We start from the raw sequence: 14213 nt of genomic DNA on the forward strand, positions 1-14213 counted from the left end.
GAAGGACATAAAAACACCGGCTTTCATTTCAATCATCTCCATTTGAAGGCTAAAATATATTTGCAGACGAGCGACAATGCATGGATTCAAATGGCGGTTATCGCACTTTCAAAGCGCGATGGACTATTTCCTGTCCTCTCAAATCTGCGCCATCTAAAAAAAACTTTTATTTTTTCCCTTCTTGCTTTTTCAATAGTTCATTTGCACTTTGCATTGTCCTTTTCAAATGTCACGTTCACACCAATTCTTGTTTCTTTGAATAACATCTGCCGCTACTGAAATAAAAACGACGTCAATGCTGGGAATGGAGGAAAGTGTTTCAGTGCCATTGACAGCGATACAGTAGACGTCCATAACCGTTCCGTCCAAGTTTGAGAAAATCTGACTATTACGACATTAGACTTGAAACATTTAGAAAAAACTACGCGTTACCTTTCATAAAACTTTATTTTTGTACCACAATGAGACTTTTCATTAGAGCGCGACTTTATTTCAGGACATTTATAGAGGCGTTTGTAACATAAAAACGTTCATTCGCCACTCCCAATCAAAATGGATTGGACGTCTAACACCGTCAATGGCACTGAAACATGAGGCATTTATGGCCAAGTTTAATTGAATTGGACGTGTATTGCTGCCAATGGCATGCAATGAGTTAAAAACAATAGAAAAAAATCTACTTTAGAAGGTTCCTTGGGGCCATATATTTCTGTTTTTATTCATTTTAATTTAACTGATTTAGCTTTTGTTACCATTGTTTTCATTTAAAATTTACTGCCCAAACATTATTTTATAAACATATTAATAATGAAAATAGAGAGAGAATATTAACTGCTAATATTCAAGTATTTTTTGAATGACCAAAAATTAACCTTTTAAAGGTTAAAAGTGTGAATAGCTGTCCACTGTAGTGACCACTGTCCCTACATATTGTGTGACATGCGGAAGGAAAACGCATGCTAACACCTATTCCTGAGGTCACGGACAACCGGATGGGAAGGTGCGTTTCAACCTCTCCAATGATGACACCCTACTGAAAACATCCATGACGTTGATTACAATATCTGAATTTTGTGACAAAACACCTCAACATAAGGCAGCGTCATCTTGAGTTGTTTTACAACCGCGAATAGGAGATAGCCAACTGGGAATATGCTGGGATTTGACTTCTACTACTGTCAAGGCGTATTGCTAGGACAAGGATGAGGGAGCTTAGGGGTGTCGGTGGTGTGTCGCAAAGAGTTAAGAATGAGGACACAAAATGAAGACAAGGCTGGTGAGTCAGACAGCCATCACTGATTCACAGGAACGGGAAGCAAGTTAGAAAAAAAAGATAAGGACCTGCACCGCACTGTATGAGTCAAGGTATTAAATGTGTTACATTCTGGGGAAAAAGGCTTTTTTGGAAAAAAAAAAAATAATAAACTACCTAAGCTGAACGACTCTTTTTGTGACATAAAGCTAGTAGCGCCAGAAGAATTATTATCTGATTTTGGTAACACTTTATAATAACTATCCATTATAACTAGTTAATAGATCATTAATAAACAACCATTAACAAGCTATTAGCAACTTACTAAGCAATGAGTTAAGTATGAGTTGATGAGTTTATTTATCTATTGTTTTTATAATGTTAAATTTATAATCTGTAGTGTAGTGTAGTGTAGTATAGTGTAGTGTAAAATAGTATAGTGATTACTAACAATACAGATGCAACCTTGGCACTATTTTTTGGGATACAGTACCGTATTTTCCGGCGCACCAATTCAGTTTGACCAAATTCAATTTTCTCAAAAGTGCACCTTATAATCCGATGCGCCTTATTTACAGTATAGATCAATATTGATTAATCTTGGCATGATCTTCCCTATAGCGCAGCTCCAGATATTGGATGCATAATGCAAAATCTACTACCACTACTACTACTACTACAGTAGGTAGATGGCGAGATAGTGTAAAGCGCTTTGAGCGCCTTGAAAGGTGGAAAAGCGCTATATAAGTATAACACCATTTACACCATTTACTGTGCCTTATATATGAAAAGAGTTTGAAAATAGGCCGTTGATTGAAGGTGCACCCTATCGGCCCGACACACGGGATGTGAGGAGCGATGGCGAAATGCGGCAGTCATCGCCGTTTGAGCTGAAAGGCAACACACGGGGTGCGATGCGACTGCATCAGCAAAAGGACACCGACACCCACCGCCCTCTGGCTGCGTGTCATCGCTCGTCTCGAAGGGATTTTTCTTTTCTGAATGCAACCATGTGGAGGCAGATTTTTTATTATTATGCTGCTGTTTTATTTATTTTGCCATTTTATTTTCTGAGCGGTATAATAAAGTATGTGCTGGTCGCACACTGCAAAAATGATACGCTCCACCATGTTGACAAAGTGTGGCGTGTGGATGTCAATTTCTGGTTTGGCTAGTGTCCTAGCAGGTGATATGTCGATCAATGAATCTGTTGCTGACTGGTTGTAGTGCCAGGCAACAGCGACAGAAAAAGAACCATTTCCTATTTTCTTATATCATGTCACTGGTCCACGTATGCACGTGTACGTGCAGAAGCGCAAATTTTCACGTGCACAAACGTCGCGTGTCGCTTCGTCATTAATCTTCGTGCTTGTGCTGTAGAAAATGTATTGAATGCGAGTGACGCCTTATATTGCGGAAAATACGCTAGTGATTTTTTTTTGTAGCAGAGAAAATGAAAAACGTACAGTATTTCATACAGATTTTTGTTTTTCCCCAGACACTATTTTTGAAAATATGGAATAAAGTTTGTCCTTATTTGTTAGCTTTCTTTTGCAAATACTCATAGGAAATGTAGTACATTAATGAGTAATATTTATTTGTAGACGAATAAATACAATGAACTCTTTCCAGATGGCTAAATATATGTTTTTTGCAACTATTTGTGTAAATATTAGGTTTATCATTTAAGAGTATTATATATATATATATATATATATATATATATATATATATATATATATATATATATATATATATATATATATATATATATATATATATAATGCAAACGCATTTCCACTATAAAACAGGTTGAGCAAATTTGTTATAATACGAAACATTTATTACCATTTACTACACGTTTATTATAACATCCTTTGAAGTCATTCGCTGCCAATGGACATCAATCCATCCATTCGTGAAAAAAATATATACAGTTACAGTAAAATGAAGTATTACAGAATTGTACATTCAAATCGTTAAACCATTATATAACGTTACATGCCTTGATTCCAATGCTATTCATGTTTGGCTCATAATGGACTTCCAATCCAGCCACTCAAAATGGATTGGACATCCATTAGCGTCAATAGCAGTAATCTTTCGACACTATTACTTGAACGGAAACCATTGATTGATAGTCGTTGTGAAAAATATATATACAGTAAAATTTGCTAGTATTATAAAACTGTAAATTCAAATCATTGAACCATTAAGGAACGCTACATGCCTTGATTCCAGTGGTATTCATGTTTGGCTAGTAATACCTTGGGGGCCCATACAGTGCGGAATGTGAAGCGCTCAGGTGCAGAGGCACACAAAAGCATGCACAAAGCTCGGCACGCGCACGCACGCACACTTACCCCTCGCCTCAGGCTCCGCAGGCAGTGCATTTTGGGCTTGGAGGCCATGAAGTCGTTGAGGCGGTGCGAGAGGGGCTCCTTGTGCTGCTTAGGAGATTGGGAGTCGTTGGGAACAGCAGAGGGTGAGGGCAGGGATGAGGCCGGGGGGGCCGGCGGGGGCTGGCGGGGGGACGTTAACAGGGACATAAACTAGCGGTAAGGAAAACCATAGAAGAAGAAAAGGGGGCCAGAATCCCAACGGAGGAAAAGGAGGAGGGAACACAAAATCAATAAGCCTCCTCGACACATTCAAATAAATCAAACAAAACTTGAAGGGAATGGCGAAATCGTTGGCGGAATGGGAGAAAACACAAAAGTGCAGTCGAGCGAGCAGCCGGAGCGGAGCGTAGCACATGCAGGCGTCCGTTTTGAGCAAGTCTTGCCTAAATAGATGTCCAAGAAGAAGTAAAAATGCCATGCATTGTCAAAAAAACAAAGCTAATCATTACGAAGTGACGCAAAATCTCCCAAAGACAGCCATTTTGATGATTTCAAATAGTAATCCCTCCGCAAACCAATTTATTCCCGTTTCCTGCCAATTAGTAGTCCAATTTCGAAGCCATTGACGGCAATTGATGTCATATTCATTTGAACTGAAAGTGACTAAAACTTAAGATTGAAAATATCCACAGAGCGGTGATAAATGTCCTTCTTTTACTGAATTGGGACATATATTAAAGCCGGGCGGTATACCCAAAATTTACCGTTACCAAAATTCTTCACGATGATCGACGCAATTTTGACTATGTCGGCAAATTCGGTAATTTAATAAAACAAGAAAATACTAGTATAATCTTTTCAGCCCGTTTTGACTTTGTGTTGTTCGGCTATGTTCATTCCCCTTTAAGAAAGCAGTCAGTGTGCTCAAGCATGAAGTTACCTGGTTATCAGGAAACCAAACAAACAGAACCCCGGGAGGCTTAAGCTAGCGGCTAACGCTACAAGCAAACGTGATGGAGTTGGGCTTAAGGGAGCATCGCCAAACTTTTACCCGACATTAAGTAGACTCTTGGTGGCCTCCAGACAGACTTTCACCCGCTGTCCTCCCTGGTTCTCACGATTACAGGAGAGGGTGCTTTTAGTGCTTTCTACTGGTAGCCAGGCCACAGGCTAATGCTAGCGGCTAACGCTACTAATGAACGTGATGGAGTCGGATAGCAGCTTTAACCTTGTCGAAACGGCTGAACTTAATGAGTGGATTGGGCACGGACTTTATCTAGCAATCAGTACGTCGCGTTATCTGTGTGTGTGATTTCTCTGATAGCTTTTATGATGGTAAAGCATTCAGCATAAAGTGTCATCCAACAGTGAAGCCTATAATATGACCGTTTAATGGCCACAGCTATTTTTCTTTATGTGCTTGCTTCACTCCGTGTCATTATTGCCATCATAAAATCTTAAATTTTTCATTGGCATTAGAGCAACATAGTTTTTAATGTGGTTGTGTCTGTGTGGGGGGTGCATGTGTGTGTAATTATGTCACAGAGGCCCTTAACACTAAGTTGTCTGTTTGAAGTGTACTATTCAAGCTGTAAGTAATTTGTGTCACAATGACATTTTTGCACAGTCGTTGTATTGATTTGTATAATGCTGGAAAACAAGCTGTAATAGATGTTCATACTTGAATTCTTATTGTCAGTTCATTTTTATTTCCTGCATTGAGCCAGAATTTCAAATTATATAACAGTCCGCTTGGGCGAATTTTTCGTCATTTATCATTATCGAGGTAAATCTGCTCAATTTACCATGATACGTACTTAAGGCCATATCGCCCAGCCCTAACATATATCGCTCTCAATTGCATGTAATGAGTTAAACATGGTACAGTGGTACTTCACGATATGAAATTCATTCGTTCCGGAGTGGCTTTTGTATCATTTTTTTTTCATGATTAATCACATGTAAATTGCCTATTTGATTACACCACATTAAATTTGCTGTCCTGTCCTCTGATTGCCTGAACGCCTTTTCGCCGCTTAGAGGTGCTTAAGTGTAACTTGTATGTTAGGCTGACTCTCCAGATGTTATCACATGACTACTCGAGCTCATGGCAAGTGGTAAAAGACGAGCTAACTTCCGCAGCCCTTGCTTGCTAGCCATTTCATCTCGCTGTTTCTAAGTTAGTCTTCTTTTGTTTCATATACATGAGCACTTTGTTTACATTTATAGCCAAACGTTGTTGTGGCGTTAAAGTTGGAACTTCATTACCCAACATGCAATGCGATTACCCTTGGGGCCATTGGACGTTATTTACAAGGAAAAGTACTCGACACTAGGGGTGTGACAAAATCCCAAAATCCCAAAAGGTTATCGGTACGCTGCCACCAAAAATCGAGATATCATTTTAAAAAGGTGTCACTGTCTAAAATACATGGACATCCAGTTTTTTTGACAGTCAAAATGGATTGGACATCTAGCGTTGTCAATGGCACTCAGCATGACCACGTCTCAATTTTGGGGGGATTTACAGGTCACTTCCTGTTCATTTTGAGTCACCTAGGATTCATTCAGGTATCTTCCCCAGGTCACTTCCTGTTGATTTTGGGTTACTGAACAGGAAGTGACCCGTAAATGCCCCAAAATCAATAGGACGTGACCCAGAAATGCCCCAAAATCAACAGGAAGTGACCAAAAATCAATTTTTTCCCCACCAATGTATCGATAATTGCTGTATTGCCACATCGTGAGATCATCGTTATCGTGAGCCTTGTATCGCAAATCTTATCGTGAGCTACCCAGAGGTTCCCGCCCTACTCGACACTATATTAATTTTTCGTGGACCGACACTCTCGTATCTCGAGGTACCACTGTACATCGCCGAGTTGAACACATGAATGAATTTGTTTCCAGAAAATAGCTGGGAAATAAAATTGAAAATTGGAGGGGAAAAAATTGCTGTGGGGGATTACTCAATTTCTACTTTCTACTCTAAATACTTCACACACCCTTTCTTTAGGTCATTCATCCCAACAGGCACCTAAGAGTGACGTGAAAGCTTCTAAAAGAAATGAGTGTACCACCAGCCCACAAGTCAGATATCAGCTATCTCTGCTCACAGTGGACAGCCAGTCAATGGAAAACAAGAGTGAGGCGGAAGGTGAATTAATATGGAGCCGGAGAGGCGGGAAATGCATTAGTGTGTTACAGACGGGACGGACGCTCCACGTCAGTGAGGGAAGGGGGGGGAAATAAACCACCATCAAAAATACCACCAGAGAACCCGCAGAACATTATCTAGGAAGGCTTGCGCTGCTTCTGTGAGTGCGTTTTACCTTGTTTTTGTTCTTGATGAAGGGCCAGAGTTTGCCCTTGCTTTTGACGGCGGACCTCTCGCGGGACTCCCCTCGCGAGTTGCTCAAACTGCTTTCCGACACCGTCCTCTTCATGGCCTGGCCGTAGTCCTCAAACTCCACATCTCCAGGAGGTTCAAAGCCAGACTTGTAGGACTCCACCACCTGATTGGAGTCCTGGACAAGCAAATACACGTCAATCGGTGGTTTATCAGATTGATAGTTCCATATATCCGCTACGAAAATATTCAACATATCAATCTGGGGAAGATCTATTCGAGACCTGTTTCATGGGTGGAATATACAGCTGTCGATTGGACGATGGCTCTTCTCGTCACACACGCAAAAACATCGATTCCCGTCAAAAAAAACTTTTCGTGACCTTCTTTGCTCCTCTTTAAATGAGACAAACTTAGGAAATTGACCTATCTACAAAAACCGCTTTGCATTCCGTCATAGTATTTAAGTATATAGTCGCTTTCTGGTCACGTCTGCAGCTCCCGCCTCCTTCCCCTGACTGGCTCGCCACTAGAAGGCAACCATACCACATGAAGCCACTGTATGACGTATTGGTTTGTGTAAGAGCAAAAAAATGGGTTCCTGTCAAGTAAGGCTTTTTGTAACGTTCTTTCCTGAAATGGAACCGCTTTGCATTACGACATTGTATGCAAGCAGATAGTTGATTCCTGGTCACGCCTTTCTCCTGATTGGCTGGAACATCAACTAACCGGGGAAGTGGTTGGACAGTTGAGGTTTGCAAGAGGGAAGACAATTGGACTCGAGTCACAGGGACTCAGACTCAAGTCGACTCGAGTTGCCCATTTAATGACTCGCAACTTGACTCCGACTTGAAGAAAAAAACGCAGACTCGGACTTGACTCGCTTAAACTGGGAGGGTCCGAGACTCAACTCGACGTGTGAGGCAATAACTCGAGTAGGGCTGCAGTTATCGAATATTTTAGTAATCGAGTATCCTACTGAAAATACAATCGATTAATCAAGTTATTGGATAAAACATTTTTAAAGGTAAAGAGGAATTATAAATATACATCACAAAACAGGAAAAATAAAAATAGAATATAAAAATAATGATATAACATATATAAATATATATATATATTACACATGTTACATATATATAATAATATAATAATAATAAATAGAAAAATAAAAACAAATGTACTGCTTTCGTTCAAAAAACTTAAGATCTTATATATAAAAAAATAAACTTGCTTCTTACCTAAAAATTTTATTACGCTTGATAACACACACCACTTAAAAGTAGGGCTGCAGCGTCGATTATTTTAGTAATCGATTAATAAACGAAGTAGTTAGTTCGAATAATCGGATAAGGAATATAAAACAATTAAAAATACCTGAGCTGAGTCTCAAACGGTATTAAAAAAATAAATGAGGATCTATGTACAACAAAAGAGCAATTGGCTGGCTTGCATAGCGAAAGTCAGCTGGCTTAAATGCTATAAACTGCTAACGTTATTTATTTATTTATTTTAAAATGCTCTTAACAAATGGTTCGGACACATATTCTCACAAAAAACGGCTAAATATACCTATAAACTAAATTATGAAAAAAACATTAGTTCAAACAAAATCTTAGCTTATGTTGGTCTTAACAGGGAGCAGCTGGATTCAGCCATGTGAAATGAGGCAGACTAGAGGGCAGTGTATCTATCCAAATCAATAAAACTAAATGCAAACACGTTCAAAACAAACAATTACAACACCACTTTAATTAAATGAATACTCAAAGCAGCGAAATTTAGTTCGAATCTTTTTTTTCTAATCGAATACTCGAACTAAAAGATTAATCGTTGCAGCACTAAACTCGAGACTCGACTCGACTTTACTCGTGAGACAATGACTTGAGACTCAACAAGCTGACTCGAAAAACTCGGATCGTAGATTGGTTTCCACCTGCCAGTGATCAGCTCGGAACACCTTAATGTAGTTCATTCCCTGCACAATCATAGTTTTAAAAAAATACTTTGACAGTAAGGTTCCCCTCAAAGATAAACCTGAGGTGGGGAGCAATGGTGAAGGCCTTGACTAACCTGTGATTCGCCTTGACTCGACAACTTTTTGACTTGACACCACTCGTCTTTACAACCTTTGGCTTGACACAACTCGTCTTTACACCCTTGTGACTCGGCTCAACTAGACATAACCTCGTGACTCGATTTGACTTGCCAAAAACAGGTAAAACTTGCTGGTGACTCAAAGTGTCTTTTACAATTGTCTGCAAGACGGTACTGCAGGATCAACCAATCAATCAATCGATCAATCAATCAATCAGGAAGTACAGTCTTGCTGGCAATGCTAATAGGATGGCAAATCGGCAGTTAACCCACTACCTTCTATTGACAACGATCATTTAAAACTAGAGGATTGGATGTTAATGTTCATGTTTCAATACCATTGACAGCACTCGCCATCACTCACTGCCAACTTCTCCCAGTCAAAATGGATTGGACGTCTAACGCTGTCAATGGCAGTCATTGAGTAAAATAAGTGCCTTATAAAGGATTAATAGGGTTAAAAACTCCTATTTTCCCCTGTGTCATACTGTATCTTAACACACCACTGTCTGCTTCCTGTGATTCTCCGGCTAATCGGCAGGTCTGCAGATAAGCCGCCACACAGCTGTCTGCATTGTTTACAGCCGAGGCGATAAGGTAGAAAGGAGAATAGGGGAGAAAGCTAAATATGTCAGACGTGACCAAAACACCCTGTTCGGGAGTCCCCGAGGACACACGAAGAGGAACATGAATCACACAACGAGACAGTAGGAGAGAGTCACATACAGTATCTCATGCAAAAACCTTCTACATCCAAATTTGATATTTCATGACAAAAAAATATTGGTTAAACAAGACCACGAAAATGAAGAAAACTGGATTAAAGTAGTAACCCTCTGGTACATAGCGGTCACTACAGTAGACAGCTAATTGTAATTTTCAATGAAATGGATGAAGGATAAGAAGAAAGGAAAAATCTTATTTCACGCATCACAGGGTTAAAATGCTAAATATCAGTAAAATAAAAATACATTAAAAATTTGTGCGTTTTAGTTTTACCATTTAAATTGCTGATTTTATTATTTTTTTAAATTTGTTATTTACTGTAATTTAGTTGATAATCATTTAATTTTTTTTTCTTTTTAACCATTTTTCTCCGTAGTTAAATAACTGGTTAACTAATTTGTCCTAAAAAAATTATCATATATAAGACATAAGTAAATAAAATTAATTGTGAATATTGAAATAAATATTTGAGTAAGAGAAAAACCATTGTAATACAAATATATATACAGTATATAAAAACACATTTAATACTTTTACTAAATCATCATAGTTGATGAATTAATACATTGCAAGAAAGAAAACAACAATGTTAATTAAAAAAAATAATTACAATACAGTAATTTCTTCAATAATGGTTAAAATCGTTACTTAAAAAAAAGAATTGTTAGTGAACATAATTAATGATACAGCTTTTGTTAACTACCCTGTACATTTAAATGTTATTTCATTGATTTAAAAATGAATCATATTACATCATGATTTCATCATCGAATGAGCTGTTTTTAAAAAACAGCGAGTGCTACGCTTGAACACACTCAACTAAACTTATCCTGCCACGTGACATGTTGTCACTTGCAAGCTAGAGGCAGGCAGCGCATCCGTGTCAGAACAGCGAAAGTATGAAAACCCACCACCCCGCCCCCCCTTGGCGTGCTTTTTTCATCACACGCCAGCCACGTGACCTCCCTGCACATTAGCCACACTTCAATGTTTGCTCTCCGTACCTCCTTGGCCTGGATGGACTCAGCCGCCTTGGTCATGCCGTCCAGACATTTTCCCACGATAGGGATCACCTGGCGGTCCACGTCAGCGAATGTTGTCATGCACGCTGCTAGCCTTTCGATACGCTTCTCCTCCATGTTTTGGAGTTTCTAGAATAGAATAGAATAGAATAGAATAGAATAGAATAGAATAGAATAGAATAGAATTTATTGTCATAATACTGAGTACAAAAATATTTCTACAAGGCAAAGGGTGACTTTATTTGACAATGGCGTCACAAGACCGTCATAATTATGACATGACAGATGTCATTAAGTGTCATCCGGCAAATTTTGTCACTAATCCCATTTAGGTTCAGTCCGGATCTTCTGCATCCAATCAAAAGTGACACTTTACGGATGACACGTCATGACATCTGTCACGAGCGTTCATTCATGCTCAAGACAGTGTCATGTCACAATTAAGACGGTCTCATGACAGTCTTATGACGCCGCTGTAAAATAAGTTGTTACCAGACCAAGCAACAAAGAAAAGAAAATGCAATTTCTGGAGCAATAGCGATGGTACATTGGGTCACATCTGGCTGATTTTGAGGGATTTTGGGTATTTCGGGCTCACTGCCCGTTCATTTGGAGGCATTTTGTGGGTTACTTGCTCTGGTTCACAGGTCACTTCCTGTCAATGGAATGCTGAATACGGCCATTGGGAAGGAATGGGAAATTTTGTAAACTGGAAATGAATGGGAAATTTTTTTGGCCAATTTTAATTTCCTGAAATTTTTTATACGTAAATGTGACTGTAGGACACATAGCGTTAGGAGTGGGAACCTCTTGGTACCTCACGATACGATACGATTTGCGATACAAAGCTTACGATAACGATGATCTGACGATATGACGATTATCGATACATTGTTCAGGAAATCCATTAGAACTGGGAGGGTGGCAGCGAATGAACATTTGTTCATTCGCTGCCATCCCTCCCACTTCAAACGGATTGAACGTGTATGGCCGGTAGTAGCAGCCAATGCCAGGCAATGAGGTAATTTTGGGCCATTTAAGGTCATTTACCTGTTGATTTTCAGTCACTTCCTGCTGATTTTGGGGTATTTTATGGGTCTCTTCCTGTTTATTTACAGAACAAGAAGTGACCTGGGAATTACCCAAATGAATAGGCAGTGACTCAAACTCAACAGAAAATCACCTGTAAATGCCCTAAAATGAACAGCAAGTGGCCAGCAAATGCCCTGAAAATCGGATAGAATGACTACGAATGCTCTGGTTTCGAATGTACAAACGTTCCCAGTCTAAGGGACAGTTTACATGGCGACTCTGCGACACGAAGACGCAATGACTGTGTTGCGGAGTGTCCTCGCGTGCACATGGTGTCGGCGAAGACGAAAAATTCTGAATCCTGCCTCCAAAGTGGAAGAATCCGATTGCGGGGGATTGAGGGGGGCTTCCTCGGCATGCATATAAAAGGCTCCCGCGGCGCGAGACCGCGCCGATACCGTCAGCACTCGTACACGTCATATTGGGCATGCGCAGCGGTGCTACTAAACATTAAAAACAGCAAATATGGCAGAATGTCGGGTTTAATTTATTGTTTTAATAATATTTTTAAATGAAATATGTTGAATGTTTCCATTTTTGTGCCTTTTTGAACAAAAGAAAAATGCCATTGCTTCGAGTGGGTGGGCATATTTTTTTCCGGGCTGAGGGAGCTTGGTGGGGTCATAGTGCATCATTCTCTGTCGCCCTGTAAATCTGCACTGCCCCCTAGGGCCTGGCATGAATACTACATCATTTTCATGCGGAATTGCGACATTGTTCGAATGGAGACGCAAATGCAAATTTGAAATTTTTTGTATTCTCGGAGAGTCACAATGTAAACGGCCCCTAAATGGATTGGACGTCGACCACCGTCAATGCAGCCTTAAGAGTTAACTGAGACACTATAATGGTGGAAGATTTTGGTAGCAACTTGTTGGTTCATTTTTATTTTATTTTTTTTACGCTGACACCTTTTTAAAACGATATCTCGATTCTTGGCAGGAGCATATCGATAACCTTTTGGGATACAAAGTATCACGATATATCACCATTTCGATATTTTGTCACACCCCTCCATAGCGTTGTGAAGTTTTTCTTTGTTTTTTTTTCTTTTTTAAAAAAAAACGCATTTTGGGGCAAACGATCGTTTTTTGGGGTGTCAAATTAAAGAGCCTGTGTCATGCCGGCATTCCGTTTTTTTTTGTGTTGAACTGTGTCAGTGGGTCAAAGGGTTTTTGCTGGGCGGCACGCTAAGGAAACACCATTGGAAAAAAAATAATCATAATATATAAAATATACAATGGAATATAAAGGCGATAGCTGTTGCATTACATGCAAAGCAGCCATCAACGATAGTAATAAAGAACATGTAGCTGAATTTGGCACATTTATAAAAATGCATTTGAACATTTCATACCTGGAAGATGTTGGGTATGACGTTGTAATAGTGCTCATTCTGCTCTTGGTTGAACTTTTGTAGGTAGGACGAGTAATCGCTCTTGCTGTCGGCCGCCATCTGCTGCCTGGCCTGAGCCTGCTGCCGTGCCTGCACAAAAACAAACGCGCAAAAAAAAAAAAAAAAAAGGACACGCACTATTTAACAATGGGGAAAGGGGCTCATTAGCACAGACAAAAACACGAACAAACATAGCTGTAGCACAGAAAAATTTATGGATACATTTGTGTTGGAGATTTTGGCGATGCTAATTTGGCTAATTTTGAATTTCTGATCCAGTGGAGCAAGAGCGGCCCTTTTACAGATCTCAGCAGATGGAGATGAGATTACTGTATCTCAGCCAGACAACATGTGTGCGTGTGCATGTGTGCTCTAAGCATATCTGTTTCCGCTTTCTGTCACATCGGAGGCCTGGCTACCACGCAAGTGCTACGTCACTTGCCACCGACCACCATACACCAACCTAAACTAATACGGTAATAAGACGGGAGATTCAACACACAATACTCTTGATTGTTATTGCATTGTTGGTAGTGCTGGTTACTGGTACTTCTATCAGGTAAAACAACAGAGAAACAGCCACTAGATGTCTTTTAGTTAAAAAAAAAAAAATTGTGGTTGTCATAAGTCACCACACAACTCAAACTCCTGGTGCATAAAAAAGAGCTAATGCAAATTAATAAATTAAGACGTGGTTGAATAGACATAATGACTACTATTATAATTGTGATGAAATTAACATCTAACAAAGGCTTAATCATTTCATCTTGTCTTCCCTTCTAAAACTGTGCAGTGAGTGATGCATTCAAAACAATTGGAAGTTGCAGTGTACCACAAAACAGAGCAAAGAGGCGTAAACCACACAGAACACAGACAACCCAAATCATTACACTATTAATACTAATAAAGTATTAATGATTTCATTTGAAACCACTCA

General features: G+C 39.5%; 1 protein-coding gene across 21 annotated transcripts in view; it reads right to left on the bottom strand.

Moving 5' to 3' along the window:
• The window catches only part of LOC130906048 (formin-binding protein 1), a 110270-nt gene that overhangs the window by 21878 nt on the left and 74179 nt on the right, over positions 1 to 14213 (bottom strand). For 13 of the 21 annotated variants that reach the window (XM_057819935.1, XM_057819938.1, XM_057819937.1 and 10 more), the window contains 4 exons: positions 13238 to 13366; positions 10771 to 10917; positions 6927 to 7121; positions 3616 to 3804 (listed from right to left, as the gene is read on the bottom strand). In XM_057819935.1, the coding sequence (XP_057675918.1) occupies positions 3616 to 3804; positions 6927 to 7121; positions 10771 to 10917; positions 13238 to 13366 (660 nt within the window). The remainder of the gene's footprint in view (positions 1 to 3615; positions 3805 to 6926; positions 7122 to 10770; positions 10918 to 13237; positions 13367 to 14213) is intronic. The other 8 variants (XM_057819951.1, XM_057819952.1, XM_057819954.1 and 5 more) reach the window with 2 other exon arrangements.

This window comes from Corythoichthys intestinalis, chromosome 17, assembly GCF_030265065.1.
Source record: "Corythoichthys intestinalis isolate RoL2023-P3 chromosome 17, ASM3026506v1, whole genome shotgun sequence".
Lineage (NCBI taxonomy): Eukaryota > Metazoa > Chordata > Actinopteri > Syngnathiformes > Syngnathidae > Corythoichthys > Corythoichthys intestinalis.